The following is a 16,601-nucleotide window of genomic DNA, read 5'->3' on the forward strand; positions in this document are numbered from 1 at the left end:
CAGTTTAATTACTGTTTCTGAAAATAAACAAAGAAATGAATCAGCTTTAACATTGCAAAAGGAGAATTGCTTCAAATCACAGAAGACGTCTGAAAATCCATTGTCATATTAAGATGGCTAAATATACTGCCACCACTAACTTAAAACCACGTGTTTGAAAATGTTGCCCTGAGCCCACTCAGTACATGATTTGGAACTGGAAGAATGATGAATCCAAAGGAAATATAACTTTCTTGAAGTGTGACTGATGACACCCCATCTCCAGTTCAGGGGGAAGGGTGGAAGTTTATTTGATTTATTAATGTTTTTTTCAGAATCAGTAAGATACTTGATAATTAATGGCGCAGAAATGTGAGTTCAGCTGAAATCCTTCATAAATTAAAAATATTTAATTTAATAGTAATTTAGAGGATTTTGCAAAGTGCCTGGGCAAGATAACTGCATTTGCAGGGGAAGCAAGATTGAGAGAACTGTCTCCTGGACTGATGCAAGTAATGCATCTTTATAGCCATGTGGGTCAGAATTCAGTAGCAGTGTTACTATCTTTCACATCAACATTTCCATGAAGAGAGAAAAAATGTATCAGGAAAACTATTCTCTTGCATTTCACTCCCCACTCTTTAGCTACCTAGAAATTTACTGTGTGCTTCACACAGTATGCAGTGAAGTACACTTTTAAGACTCCTCATTATTTCTCAGGACAATGTCAGTTTTAAAATAGCTTCGAACAAGAACTGAAGCACAGCTGCAACTGCGTTGCGGTTCTTTCCCGCAAAATATTTCCGAGTGATTAAGAGAGAGGAGCAAATCTAAGGAATGACAGCCTTTTAATGCCTTTCTGTTCCAGCTTCCCATGAGTACAACCATAGCTTAAACCCTTTTGGATACCCAAGCAGTGGCAGTGGGATGCCTGTTTCTCGTGGCCAACACATACATCAGGCTTTGGCTGCGGTAGCGGCGCTCACGTGCTTCCAGATACCCAGCGCCAACACACAAGCAGGGCCTCTCACTCAGGCACCGGATCCAGCACAAGGGAGGGGAGTGGGGATGGCGTGTGCTTGGGCAGCAGGAAGACAAGCCAGTGCCATGGTCCTCACAGTCATTACTCTCGAGAGGAGAGGGTCCTGGCCCGGAGTGCCATGGGCAGCTGAGAGAACAGGGAGAAGCTCTTGGTGCTGGACAGAAAGCCCATAACTGGGATCCTAAAATGTACATCTATCAGCTTCCAGAAGCTGGACCAAGATAGCTGTTTTTCAGAATGAACAGGGCAGTTAGACATTAATGGAGCAGCACTGGAAAGGGTGGGTGACATAGACAGATGTCAGTGTGCACTGCAAACGTGTTTACTGAGTTTTCTGTGAAATTTTCTCATGAATTTAGGTAATATGAAGCATTTTGCTTAGGAAAGGTAGGTTTTACTTTTTTCGGTCCTATGTCCTTGAGAGGGAGGTGGTTTGAAACCAGCAGGGTGGTAATTTTTGGAGAAGAGAGCAAAAGGGCTGGGGCTGAGGTTTGGATGAGGATGGCCCTCTTTTTCTCATGCTTGTTTGAAAAAACCCTACTTTGCTTTGGGGGATTTGAGCGACTCTCTGCAGCAGATTTTAGGACTGGAACATGTTCAATCATGGTCAGAGAGGATAAAGTGTACTTAATTCTCTGCTCTTTAGGTGGTTTACATTGGCACAGGCTGAAAGATTTAAGAGTTCTGAAGTTTACACATTCACAGAGTCTTGGTGTTCAGATTTAACATTATGTACTTTTTTCACTTGAAGTAGAAAACAATAGGAACCAGCAGAAAAGTTTTCTCAGGATCTTGCCTTTTGAAGTATCTAAAGGAGGGAAGTTGAGGAGGGGGAAAAAAACCTATGGAGAATCTAAGATTTTTCTATTTAAAAGCAAAAGATCCCCAGACCCGAATACCCCCAAATAGTGTGGCAGTAGGATGAAGTAAAAATTTTTCAAAGTGAAGTGCTGTGACGTCAAATTTTATACTATCTTTGGCACAGTTTCTATAAATTGATACATTTTCACAGACACTAAAGTTGCTGCCGTTTCAATAACTATCCTTGAGACTGCTTTAAACCTACCCAAGGAGGAGGAACGATAACATTTTTGCAAATAAACTTCCCAATCCATCCAGTGACAGCAACATTTTTCCTAGGGTCCCCAAAACTGCTATGGGGATCTCTCTTTTTGTATGGTTTTAGAAACAGGACATGTTTTCTCTTCATCTCAACTCACAGCCCTGCGATTTAGCTCTTCAAGCTGCTCATGAGACTGTGAGCCAGAGGACCCAACCCGACCCCAGTCTCAGCTCCCTGCCAACTGCTTCTCTTTCTTCCCTCTTTCTCCCTCTCCCTGCCCTCTCTCAAACTGAGCTGCCCTACACAAACTATTTTTTTGTGACACTGGGTAAGTATGTAAACCAGCAGACCTACGGTGAGCTGCACTGATGCTGAACTACATCTCTACAGCCAGGTGAGATATGTTTCAAGAGCTGCAGTTGTAGTACTGGCTACAGAATAGATGGGATGTAAAGTACCTTATTTTCTGCAGGATATTTAATCCCAATTTTTTTAGGTTATCTGCAAAATTCATGGTGCACTGAGAGTTCAAGTCCTATTTCTTCATATGTGGTGCTCCAGTAATGGCTATGGCACTCTATATAAATAAAATGTGATACAGGATGAGTTGAGATCTAGAATTATGTCAGGTTTTACGCCCTCCCAGTTTTTTCCCTGGTAATTATGAAAGATAGGACAGTGTGCAACAACTGATACCCTTTGGGACATGGACACACGCTTCGTGTGCCTATATGAATATTTGACACAGATGGCAAATAAAATAGCAAGTCAATTGAGATTCTGACAGCAGATTTTCTTGCAAGTGAAAAGGGAAAATGCACATTATGAGTGGAAAGCAGCACCCATCAGAGCCAAAAGATGCTTTCCTCCCAATATCATTTGGCACAGAACAGAGATTATTTTGCAGTTCTAAGTCATGCAGCACATAAGTGCGAGGTGAATCACCACGTCAGTATTTCACTGTGGTTTTCCAACTGTCTCTATTCCTTTTCAAAGTTAATATCTGGCAGAGGCATAATTTGATCTTTTGCTGTGGGGCTTTTAATGACTTCTCTGTTTCTGAACTGCCACAGTTGAGTGAATAAGCTAAAATGTAAGTGCACTTTACACTCTATGGACTATATATCCTTCATTTAGCCTGTGTTCAAGAGGACATTAGCCTGACATATCTTAAAATCTCTGCTTCTTTTTGGTCAACAGAGAGAGTTTAATGTACAATATGAAGTAGGAAGATGTTGGTGTATGAATAAAAAATATAAACAAAAGCAGTTATAGTTCTCTCTTGTTCCTGCATTTCATCAGTTTAAAGCTGTTTTTATGCTAATCAGTGCTGGATCACTGGAATGCACTATGGATAAAATAAAGAGTTTTTCAAATTATTTCCGTGTGTAGGATCCTTAAGAGGATATCTGGATTCAGGAGCCAGATCAGTTTTAATTGATTCTGAAGAATCAGATTCTGAACTGGCTATATATTGATATTAATTATTTTGGGCACTGCACATAAATTAAACACACAGCCTAAACTGTAAACTTGTGTTCTTCAGAATCCCCCTTTTCAAGTCACGGCTATCTAAAGGGATGGTTGGGCTGGGGTTTATTCCCAGAGGACCAAGAGAGAGCAATTCTAGCTGCCTTGCAAGCTCCCCATGCAGCACCGCCGCACACATCATGTAACACAGCAGTGTTGCACCACAAAAATAGAACATCTATCAATTACGGTTGAAGAGGCAAAAGCCTCCCTCTAAAATTCAAGACAAAATCCCCTGAGAATGCTGAAGCGAATAGCAGAAAAAGGGACACAAGGTGCAGAAGAACTGAGAAATTAGAGAATTTCCCATGTGGGAAGGGATATCGGCCCTTAAAGCCTTCCACTAGAGAATGATGATGCAGAGATTTTTCCTGTTTCTGTACTGGCTTTGGGATTGTTTCTCCACATCTTATTTTTTTATCATGCTGACCCATAAGAGTTACCATTAACTAAAAAAAAAAAACAAACCAAAACAACAGGAAATGCTATATGCTTGGTACTGTAAAGATTTGAATTTTCATCTCATAACATTTTGTTTTTCAAATCACTGTATTCCCAGTAGCACAGCAAAAATCATTTGCTTTAATGCAATTGCTAATAATGACAATATCAACACAAACCTCTGTTTGTTCATATGTTGAGCTCATTGAATAAAGAAGCTTATCATTTATCTGTGTAGAAGCTTTTAATTAGTTTTCTGAATTTACTCCAGAGATTAATGGGCAGATGATATTCAATATATGCTTTATTGTTTTAGTTTCTTTATTGAGATATCTGAATTTGTATGCTCTTTCCTCTTTGATCCTTTACTTTTTTCTCTCTATTAGATAATTGTAAAATATTTGTCTGCAAACAGACTCATAAAAAAATTCCACTAGGCCATTGCACCTGGATGGTGGTAGGTGGGTCATAACAGGACACAGCAGCAAATTTCACTCTGTCAGGGATTATAAACTTTACTCAGAAAATATTGTGTCACTGAAAAGTGTCACTTGCTTGCACTTTCCAGGATTTCCAGTAAGTTGAGGAGGTACCTTTTCCTGCTCACACACAACACTAATAGTTTGTGTATTCAGGCATTTCGTTTTTAATTGAGATTTCTTTTGACCTTTTCCCCTGGCTGCCAGTTTTTCCCCTGGTCATCAATTACTGTTAGCCACTGCAGCATGGCTCCTGCCATCCCTCAGTATCCCACTTATCCGTGGGACTGTTCCAGTATGGCAAAGTTGTCCTGTGCAACTTCCTGCTGTCTCCACCCAACAGGTCTCTGTTTCATTCAATGGGTCACATTCCCTGCCTACTTGGGAGGTGCACATGCTCTTGTTGAAGTCCACATGAGGACCCAGAGCAGATGAAGCTCAACCCTTGGGTTGCTTAGGGAAAAAAGTCTGTCCTTTCAATAGAGCAGTGGTGTCACTGACTCCTGATGGCAGCCAGAATCCACAGCCTATTGCCATCCTGGCTTAGGGACTATGCCCTCTTGTTGCCAAGAAGGGAAATCAAGACCAAGCTGCTGAATCCATCTTTTCTTAATTTCTTGTGTGTTGGGAGATGGTGCACCTTTGAAATACAGATAAAAGGGAATGGAAACTCTCAGTAAACAGTGCATCATTTTTATTAAAAATAGTGTCCTGTGTAAATATAAAGTTCAACATTATGATTTTGTTGGCCCAGTAGGAGAGGGATTAAAAATGCTCGTTAATGGGATTTAAAAGCAGGATTTCAGTTATATTAGCTACAAAAATATAATTATCATAATTAAGATTGCAAAGCACTAACGAAGCTCTTTAATAATTATCCTTTTTCCTTAGAGATTCATTTTGTAAAACCTGATTTGAATTTTACATCGCGCTGGAGAATCTTTATCTTTGTAGGAATGGGAACCACTGGTAACATGAAGAGTCTGGGAAAAGCAGTACTTTGCACATAGCTGGAGTGTGGCTCAGTCTGAGACAGGAGGGACTCAAGGGCATAATTGTCCAAGATGGAACAAAATACAGGTGCAGCCTTGGTCTGATGCTGTAGCTGACCTCTTGGCAGGTTTATGGACTTAGACAGAAAACTGGGAGACTGCAACTAGAGAACATTCCTCCCCAAAGTGTCATGCAATCCAGCAGGTTGTGTGTCTCTATCCTTGCTGTCTTTAGGGTTAGGGATGCCCAGGCAAACCCTGCAGCCTCCTGCCTTGCTCTGGTCAGAAATGACCTTAATACTCCGTAGGTTACATTACCTGCAAGGGAGACAGCAAGCAGTACAGAGCAATAATCTGTATGGTCACAGGCTTGCAAGGGTCCCTTCTGAAAAGAAAGAGACAGCAAGTTCTCAAAATTAAATGACAACAAATTGTCCATTTAAAAATATCTCCCCAAACAGCTTTTCATGATTCATCTCCCCAGATGATTAAATATTTAGTTCTGCTGACAGGGATATGATAGTTACTTATAGAGCAGAAAATTCAGTGCAGTGTGTGAGTTATAAGCAGATGTGTTATCAAGCTGTTAACACAAAAGTGATGGGATTATTGGTGTTGATATCTGTATTTATTTGTGTAATATTGTGCAGGGATTTTTTACCTGTCACCAGCAGATGTAGGCCACCGCTTTGCCTCTTGCATGGAACAGGGAAAGTTGTCTTGCAGAGTCTCTGCAGGGACGGTCATATTGTCCCCTCATGCCTCTCACCTCCAGCCCCATCAGTGGCAGAGCAGCTGAGCACCCATGGGTGTCACCATGCTGCAATGCCCATGAAAATGGGGAGAGCTGGGGAGAGCACTCACTGTCTGGCTCAAGTCCCAGTCCTCTCCTTGGAGCTTGGCCCTCCAATTCTTGTTGGTTTGAAGAAGCAAACAAATCTCACATGGGCAGGGAGATGACAAGGGACACTGAGAGAGGACAGCCCTCCACCCTAGGTCCTGTTTAATGAAGGAGATGCCACATCAGGGTAGGTGCCTAAAACTCAAAGGAAATTTGGCTTCATGTTTAGTTTCTGCTTTCCTGATGAAATCTCGACAGAAACATGTAGTCTGTTGTTTCAGCATCCTACGTATGGAAGGAATGATCACAGCTGGTGTAAATTGTGACAATGCATTGAATAACACTGTCAAAAATTCAGAATTTCTTTCTAGAACAATGTTTTCTGTTAGGAAAATTACTTCTAGCCTTTTAAAAGAAGAGTAATTTGGTTATTTGAGAGCCATCCATAATCACTCAACAAACAAAGAAGTGGAGGGAGTAACACTTTACAATCAAAGAAGTGGGGGGAGTGAGACCAAACCATGTCAGCTCCTGGACATCTTGCTTTACATTCCAGTGCCACCGTAGTCTGCTTAATCGTATGGAAAGAGTAAAAATGATCTTGTCAAGACTGTTGCTGCCAGAAAACTAAGAGAATGACTGGTAACAGTCCTGTTGAAAGACTAATTTTCTGCTTGCATTGGCGTTTCCCATGTAGTTCATGTCAAACAAAATAAAAATCCTTGTGTTTCTGACAAATAAATCTTTATAGTATTATACTTTGCCTCTATCAGCTGAGCATTTGACCATTTGATCGTAGGTCAAATGTTACATTATTCTATGTATTTAAATATTTGCGGAAGAACATAAACAGATTCTTACAACTAAGAATACTTCATAACTGAGACCATTTTCAAGGGAAGATTTCAGAGCTAATAATTGCAAAATAATCTATGCAGCTCTACATCCACATTTTGACCTGCATTTCACAAAGATACGCATACATGAGGGCCTTCTTATAGCAGTATTGAGTTAAGTACATTTTAAAGTCGTTGAACATTTGGGACGTTTGATACTATGAGGATTAAAGTTTTATAAATACCTAAAACAGATTTGGAACATGAGAAGTAGAGAGAAAAGAAAAACACGTTTTACAGTCAAGGGTCATTCTCCTGAGAGGCCTTTTTCTTTCCTTTTTTTTTTTTTTTTTTCTAATTCTATCATAAAGTGATTTTTTTATATTAACATCTAGAAGTGGCATGACAAACACCTGACACACAGACAAACAGTGTCGAGATGTGTATCTGTTTACAAAGCAGGAGCAATGTCAATGCAGGGGAGACAGTGCACAAGCTATTTCTAGTACAGAGACCAAAACCAAATAAAATATATTTCAAGAACATATATAATATAGAAACTAATTCAAGGGGAGTGATTTGCTTAGGATACATAGCTAGCTCAGTAGATCCAGAATGACTGGACAATTCTGGTTGAAACTGAATTCAGATTGAAACATCAGGAGCTTTCCAGTCCAATCTCCTGCTCAAAGCAGGGCCACCAGCTCTGAGGTCAGACCAGGCTACTCAGGGTTTTGCCCAGTCAGGTCTTGGAAGCCTGCAGGGATGGGGATAGCACAGTCTCCCCCAGGCAGTCTGCTCCATTGTCTGGCTCTTCTCGAGGAGAAAAGTCCCTTCTCTCTTCTTTAAACTTTCACCTGTTATTTCTCACTCTCCCATCCTGCATCACCATGAAGACTCCAGCACTGGTTCTTCATTGACCCGCTGTAGGCAATGAAAGGACTCTTGGGTGTCCCCAAAGCCATCTCTTGTCCAGACTAAGCCAGTCTAGCTATCCCAGCCCTTTCTCGTAAGTCAAGGGCTCCAGGCTCCACCACTGGGAACGCTACTGACCTTCCTCCTGTTAATCTATCTTCTCTATCCTAGGAAGCCCCAGACCAGTCACACTACCCTCAACATGGTATAAGAGGTGCTGAGTGAAGGGACATGAACCCTTCCCTTGATCAGGCTGCGTTCCTGTCCCTGCAGCCCAGGGTTCTGTTGGCCGTCCTTGTCAACAAGGCACACTGCTGTTTCATGTACAGCATGTTGCCTGCTGCCTTCCAGAACTCCGGGGCCTTTCCTGCAGAGCTGCTATCTTATCAGTCCATCCCCAGCCTGTTTTAGAGTTCAAGGCTCTTCATTCAAAGGTGCAGGACTTGGCAGTTGGCCCCACTGGATTTCACAAGGTTTCTTGTCTGTCCTTTCCTTCAGCCTCTCAGTCTCCCCTATAACAACAGCCCTGCCTTTGAGCATGAAGCCAGCATAAATGACATCCACTGCTCTCTCCCCATCCACAGATGCTGTCATTTCATCCTAACAGACAGACAGGTTGTTTTTGGTAAATCCTCACTGGCTGGTTTTGATCACCTTCTTCTCCATGTGCCCAGCCCTGTGCTCCAATAGGACTAATTCCATGATTTGATAGGGACTAAAGTGATGCTGACTGGCCTGTTGCTCCCTGGATCACCCTTTTGCCCTTTTTTGAAGGCCAGCATTTGCTTGTTTCCAAACATGAGGGACCTTCTCCACCTCCACAACCTCTGCAAAAGAGACATCAGCCTAGCAAAGGAGCCCAGCAAGTCTCCCAGCACCAAATGAGGCAAGTAGTCAGTCCCTATCAGCTTGTATGGTCAACTTCCCCCAGGCTTCCTCAAGTTCCCCGAGTTGATCCTCACCTGTTGCTGGTGCTTCTGCTCCTCCTTGTCTCTGCATCCAGCATGGAAGCTGGGAGACCTTGCTGATGAAGACTGCCTCAAAGCAGGCATCAGCCTTACCTGTTTTGTTATCACTAATTTACCCCCTCACACACCTCCAGTACTGCAGCAGTCCTGCATTTTCATTGTTCAACCTTTTACTACTGATATAGCAGCAGAAGCTCTTCTTGTTGCCCTTGTCATGACCTGTAGGTGTCACTTGAGGTGAGCTTTGGCTTTCCTGCCACCATCTCTACGTACCCAATGAAGTCAATACAGAAAGACAATACCACCGCCGGGTGATTTACCATCCCTTGCCACTTTGGCTTATGTGTAAGCTTTGACGAATATTTGGCTGTACACAAACTAGTAATAACTAAGCATTTAGATGCCCTGTGCCTCAGTTTCCTTGTTGAAATGCACCCACTAGCGCCAGTGCATCAGGCTTTGCCAAATCCCTGATCCTACAAATGTCAGGTGTCACCGTGCAGGGACGTAGGGTCTGAGCCACCTCGTGTGCCCCATGACAAGCCCAGCTGCTTCATCTCCTGGCTCATAGAGAAGGCGAGAGGGCTGCCAGCAGACCACTGCAGTCACATCCTCCTCCGTTCATCACACGCAGCGATGTTACCGAACTGACCTACTTTCCCATCCGCCCACGGAAGGCTAATCCTGTTTAGCATTGCTGGAAGGGGACGGGCACGCGGAGAAGTGCTCTGAGTTATACAGATGGCAGTCTTTGCTGATTAATGTTAGTTTAATTTGTTTGCCTTTCTGTTTCCAGCCGTGCAAGGGGAGAGCAGAGCAGCGGTTGAACGTGGGGATTCACAGCCTGTTCACTAAAGTCTGAATGGCTTTAGTCGTTCAGTAGCAATAACAGCGGTGAGGAGGATAACGAGCATGTATGTACTGATCTTCATCAGAGATCCAAACACTGCACAAAACTTTACACGTTGCTCACAAGCTGGAGATAAAAGATGCCTCTCACTGTGGCCACACTCCAACACGGCATTGCTGACGTCAGCTGTCTCACTCCTGACTTAAACCGATGTGAATTGCATCCACAGGGAGATCGCAGGCTGCACACCCCAAAATTCTGCTGGCGCCAGGGTGGAGGGGGCAAGCTGTCTAACACGTGGCAATAGGTAACGGTTTCTGACATGTGGAAAATAATACCCCTTTCCACTAAACAGAGGTACTGTAAAGAATAAAACCAGAATATGCTCTGAGCATATTCTATTCATCATAATCTCTTAATACTCAGCTCTATTACCTGTGAGCATCTTCCTATCATCCCCAGTTCAGAAGAGGTGAGCATTAATTTCTGTCAAATTGCATTATTTTTACTGTCCACATGTGGATTGTTTTTAATGTCTGTTTGCTTTAAGCCTGTTACTATCTAAAGATTCATTGTACACATATGTATGAAACATGAAACAGCCCCTGAGGTTCATGAAGTCCAGTATTTTCTCAAAAAGTTTTCTTCTTTTCTTTTTCTGAAGCCTCTAAACATCATCTCTAGTGTAAACCGAATATAGTAACCTACTGAGTGCAGGATGACCTCGCTGTACACTGTCAGGCAAAAACTCTAAAGCTGGATACTTTATGATGCTTCTGGATTTTTCCTTAACTCCTAAAAACAGTAATTCCCGTAACAATCTCAGCATGACATGATCCATGGTGACTCCAGACTGCCATTCTTTCACTAAAAAGCCACATATCTTTCTCAAATAACCATGTATATCATCAGGAAAGTGAATTTTTACTATGTTAAGTTTTCTAAAGGCTAGTCTGTTCACATTTTGACAAATCAATTTTTATTGCTATGGTTGGGAATGCGACGTATTTAATTATGGACTCCAGCATGTTCTTCTAACAGTTCATAGGTTCATACCTGAAAAAAGAGAACGGAGTGGTACAGTTTAGTTTGATGTGTCTATGAATCTATTGATTTGTTCTGGTTTGTGTTTGTACAAATCCTTCTGCTGTGTGTTCACACTGTACCCTTCCTGTTGGGATATCGGAGTGCTTCATCCGCGTTACAGAAACTCGGAACAAGGTGCTTAAAATGGTCAGATGGTCACTTCTTGCTTTTCACTCTGTGACCTTTCCTGCTGCTTCCTGTTTGGTGATCTTGCTCTTTGCCTTCCAGCCAGGCTTGGAAGGGAAATACTTCACTTGTTAGTGTGATTCATTTCCGAGAAATGGGGAAGCAGGTAGAGTTCCTAGCCACAGTGGTTCTCCCCAGGGTGGGCAAGTCCCATCTAACCCACAGTGTGGAACACCCATGGGATGATGCCACTGACCAACCACAGTGCCCGTCAGACCTAGTTCCTCATCCCTGGGCAGGGGATCTGGCAGTGATGCCAGCACAGTGACCAAGCTACGTAGTCCTCTGTGCTAGTGGATGCCTTGAAACTGTGCCCCTGGATCATGCCTAGAGCCTCTATTCCCTTTTGGTGCCTTCTTCCTATGTATTGGATCCTACTCACTAAGCACAGGATGTCATATGTGGCTGGATCTGGTTCAGGGTCTTTGAGTCCTGAACCCCACCAAGCATGCCCCTGTGCCTCCTGTATTACACTGACCTCTGCTAACAGCCTTTTCCTCCCCTTCAAAGAGGGGATGGGAGAGTAGCTCCCTGTTGAGGCAGAACAGGAGCAATGCTGAGCAGGGATGGGCCCTGGAGGCTGACCAATGTGTCTGGAAGGCATGGGAGCATGTCTGCCCTGCACCGTGTTGCTCTGTTCCTTCTTTCTTCACAAAGACAGCAGTTGTTGTGCAGGGTCAGCCCAGAGGTCAGAGGGATAGTTCAAAGTGTCTCATCACAGTATCCCAGTTTTCCATACAACCCTTGCCCATCCCCTGTCTTTGAAAGGATTGTTCTCCAAGTGCAATATCACCATCTTTAATTAGGATTGTACCAGCATCCCAAGTGGTCTGAGGATGAGGTGTGAGGTGTAAGGCTCATAAGGTGCGTCTGCAGTGGGTGGGAGCACCCCTCTCCCCAGGGCTGACCATACCAGAACAAGTGCTGGAAAACCCAGGAACACCTGTGAGGTGATGGAGGCATATACCCCACCTTGCCAGAGAGGGAAGAGGAGGACGAGCCCAGTCTTTTCCTTGAGCTGCCAAACATAAGGACCAGGAAAGCACAAACACTGTGATTTCTCACAAAGATCTCCCAGGCACATCTCAGGACCTCTGAAAGAAATTTACATCTCTGATTTAATTCAGCTGAGTTAAATTAATATTATTAAAAATTCTTGATAAATATCAGGCTGATTTGTAAGAACTATTAGCTGGCCCTGTGGCAACTTAGTGGGAAATCAACAACTAATTTGAGTGTTGAGTACCAGCATATCCCTATGGACAGTTGGGCAGGAAGGAGTGAAACCAGCCTCACCAGCCCAGAAAAGTAGTAGCTGAGCTCCAATAAAAAACATGTTTCTAGCACAGGATAAGGTGATCAGTGCCAGATGACTTTTTTGTAGTGCAAGCTCTATGTCCACTGGGAATAGACTGTATCAAAATAAACATGTGCAACCTTTCTTCTGGAGAGTCCCTGGAGCTAGCTGGCACTCTGCCTTAATTACTTCTTTCCCAAGCAACTGTTCATTGTGTGAATGAATGTGGGGGGGATGTTTGTGCTATAATTCTCCATCTGATAACTAAGCCGGGGTTGCATGGTTAACAGTTTTAGCCAGTCTTTTGTTTCCAAAATGCCATTCTTCCCTACTTGTGGATATTCTGTGTGTTTGTCTGAGTACCTCCCTCATGGAAGTACGTGAGCTTTCTCTTCCTTGTTCCAATCCCATCTTTTTGAGTGATAGTCTTCCCTCCTTGATGATAATGATGATACTAAGGAAGCTCCAAATGTAACTGTCACTGTTAAATACTCTGCCAGCAGGAGTTACATTACGTCATGCTCTTATCTATAGGTTTCCAAATTCCCTTTGTTATAATGAAAAGATTCTTTACATTTAAAGAAATACTTGTGCCACTCGCTTTTTTATGTCACTTCTTTGCAGGGGAACTGTGGCACAGAGCCTTGGTATTTACTGCCTGCCTCCATCATTGCAATAAGTCAGAATTTTCTCCTAGACCAAGAGAGAGTAGGTTTCCAGTTTGCAGTTTGGGATCTTCACAGCTGAGGGATTGGGAGGATAACAAGCAGTTTGCACTAAGCAGTCACCTAAGCTCCATGTCCTGGGTTTCTCTATCAAGGCGTAAGGAGAGGGCTCTGGTGGGGCTCTGGAGAAGGATGGCAGTACCAGCTCACAGCAGTTGTATTCTCTGATGTATCTATTTTATTGAGAACAGTTTTAATTTCATATGGTACGTATGTACCAGCAAGCCCTGTTAGCAATGCTTATGACGCTCTAGAGATTTTGCTATGTGAGCAAACAGAAGCAAAATGACAATTAGATATTGTCTCACGCTAGCAACAGCACAGCAGGTCCAGAATTTCATGTCAGTCAGTGAGAAACCTTGTTTACTGGAAGCTGGCCATGAATTGCTTTACAGATCTAGCCAAATCCTTGGCAGAACAGACCAGTTAGATCTGTTGCTCTCTCTCAAGAGTAGAGGCTTCCTGGCAGTACACTGTAGTGCACTACTTCCTGGTAGTACACAAATTTCGGGATGGTTTACGGGGTCCAGCTGTAGGAAGCCCCTTTCCATTAGGTGCGTTGTGCTTCTCCAAAAGAGCCAGGGCTGAGCAGCACCGATGCTGACTGTCTCATCCACCTCCATCCTTCCTCACAGCCACTCAGCACACTTGTCCACATATTCCTGCTTTCTGTTGGGAATCTGTTACAACCAGAGGAAGATCTTTAGGGATTGTGGGTGAGCGTCTTCTGCTGCTGATACTGCCCCATTTTAACTGTCATACTCTAGATTCAGCAAGTGTGCATGCAACAGAACATGTTGTGCTGTGCTGTGCTGTGCTGTGCTGTGCTGTGCTGTGCTGTGCTGTGCTGTGCTGTGCTGTGCTGTGAGGGTGCTGAGACACTGGAACAGCTTGCCCAAGGAGGTTGTGGATGTCCCAACCCTGGCAGTGTTCAAGGCCAGGTTGGATAAGGCCTTGAGCATCCTGGTCTAGCAAAAGGTGTCCTCCCACCACCGGGACTAGATGATCTTTATGGTCCCTTCCTACCCCCTAACATCTATGATTCTATGATTTCGAGCAAAGGTTTAGCAAAGAAACTGCAAAATCCTAAATGCTAATCCTGCCATTTTAATGATGCCTTCTGTGTTCTTGAATAGCATCAGTTGCAATAAGTGAGCAAATAACAACAAAACACACTGGATATTGTCACTACATTTCAGCCTGAATTGTTTGAAAGCACAGTAGTTGGGATAACAGTTTCATTGTGGGACTAAGCCAATAGACACCTAAAATATATTTAAAACACTGGTTAGTAAAATTTTGCTGGGTTTATACATTTTCCTAGTCCAAAATATGAATTCTGATATGGCTGACTTGCAAGTCAAAAGTCATGGCTGACTGTGGCTGTTTAGCAGGTCAAAACAAATAGCTGAAAAAAAATCTAAAAACTACATGGTATTATTTGTTGTTTTGTTCTGTATAATGGGATTCAGCAATTTAAATTCACCAGTTTTGACCAAAAAACTAGTCCCTTGGCCCTCATATTTCCTGCTGATCCTTCATCAAAGAGTGGAGTGCCAATATGTAGTAGCTTTACCCTCCAATCAGTGACCAGTGGCTCTAATTCCTGGTAACTCATTTGCTAAAAAGCTATGGGGTAGTTTTGTGTTCTTACCTAACTGTTGAGTAATGACCAGGTAGAATATTACTTTAAGAGAACTAGGAACAGAATCACTGTTTTTACTATTGTTACATTTTCACTTTGTTTTTTTTCATAAAATGTTCTTTAAACAGGCAAATTTATGTGTGACTCATATGTAGAAAATAACATGGGCTTAAATAAAGCCTAGCAATTAACTTCCTTCCTCCTCCCTTCCAATTTTATTCTTGTCTTACATGTTGAGGTCTCATTATGTGAGAAACATTGCTGAAAAAGTGTGTTATCATTGCCAATCATTACACCACTGCTTTGAAAATGAGGCTTTGAAAATATCCAGGGGCATTGTGCTGCTGTTTCAGAAAGTATGTGTGTGGAGTGCAGCAGCACATGGATTTTGCACCCAAAAGGGGTGCCAGATGCCATAAGAGGTGCAGTAGCCCAGAGTTTCCTTCTTGGGCTGAAGTGATTACAGATCAAGTGTCACTTTCTCATACGGTCACAGAGCAAAGGAGAGTGGGCAGTGACAAGCTAGTGATAAGTGTTTCTGAGGCACTCAGCTTTCAGCTGGGCTGCTTTTGTATTTTTCCCTTTGCCTTGCCTACGCAAATTTACTTAATTTAGCCGATTTACCCTTTTCTCCTTACAGCTCACATTGCTGGAGCAGTTGAACTACAAAGCTGAGGTCACAACATTTTGGTGAAGATTAGCAAAAAGAGTAATGGGGATGGGCCAGTCCCCATGCTTGGTGCCAGCATGGCTGGGCAGGTGGTGTGACTGGGTGCAATAGTTTTTTCAGTATGGCTTAGGCAGTGGGATTTATAAAGGTACTTTGAATTTGAGATGTAATTCAGTAGAGTTGCCATTTTTCTTGGCTTTGGGTCAAGATGTACAGAGGATGAAAAGCTTCCCAGCAGGAAGAGCCGCCTGAGAAGGCAAAGGCATCAGTGATGCTGACTCTTGCACTGAAGGTGGTTTTGGTGGGAATATGGGAGCAGTGAAAATGCTTTTCAGCTTGAGCAGGCCCGGGGCTCATCCAGCCTACAAGTTTGCAGAGAGTAACCTCCACACAAAAAAATCCCCAAGAAGTGACTGTTTTTGTACTGTGCTGATGCACCACGTGGTGCCTGGGAGCCTTGATCCCTGCCAGAGACCCTAAGGGTAGCATAATGCACAGGAAAAACATTACCCTCAATGGATATTTCCTAAAATCAAGGACTGTGGCACAGAGCACTGCTGACACATTTATCTGACCTGGATATCATCACTGTGTTATTAAATTGAAATAGAGTGACTGTGAGATTAACCTGCAAATAGAGCTAACAAAATGACAATTCATAATGATTCTTGCATTCCTTCAACAGAAAAAACTGCTTAGACAATCTAATGGATGAAGATGAGAAAGACAGGGCAAAGAGGTGAGTATCTTTTGTAACTCTCTGTGATGAGCTTGATAATGTTTGTTGCTGCAGAAGCTGTTTTATCCGTAATCAATTAATCAAGGAGCAAGAGAGTAAAATACAGTCAAACACAACGTGAAAAACTGCCATCTCACAGACTCCTACTCCTGGCTGCACTGTGAGAAGAAAATAATCTAGCAATGTATCCTGTGGAAAATGTTAAAAAAGCCAAGGCATTGATCGTTTTCTTCACATTACTGCAGAACATCAGAACTGAAGCACCAACAACATACTTCTGCCACTATAATACATCATCTGAGCTTCCAGAGTGTACA

The 16,601-nt window shown here is 42.9% G+C and overlaps 1 protein-coding gene across 3 annotated transcripts in view; it reads left to right on the forward strand.

Moving 5' to 3' along the window:
- The window catches only part of NPAS2 (neuronal PAS domain protein 2), a 105,308-nt gene that overhangs the window by 34,875 nt on the left and 53,832 nt on the right, over positions 1 to 16,601 (forward strand). For all 3 annotated transcript variants that reach the window (XM_066313681.1, XM_066313682.1, XM_066313683.1), the window contains exon 2: positions 16,231 to 16,284. In XM_066313681.1, the coding sequence (XP_066169778.1) occupies positions 16,231 to 16,284 (54 nt within the window). The remainder of the gene's footprint in view (positions 1 to 16,230; positions 16,285 to 16,601) is intronic.

The sequence above is a fragment of the Sylvia atricapilla genome, chromosome 2 (assembly GCF_009819655.1).
Source record: "Sylvia atricapilla isolate bSylAtr1 chromosome 2, bSylAtr1.pri, whole genome shotgun sequence".
In the NCBI taxonomy this organism is placed as follows: domain Eukaryota; kingdom Metazoa; phylum Chordata; class Aves; order Passeriformes; family Sylviidae; genus Sylvia; species Sylvia atricapilla.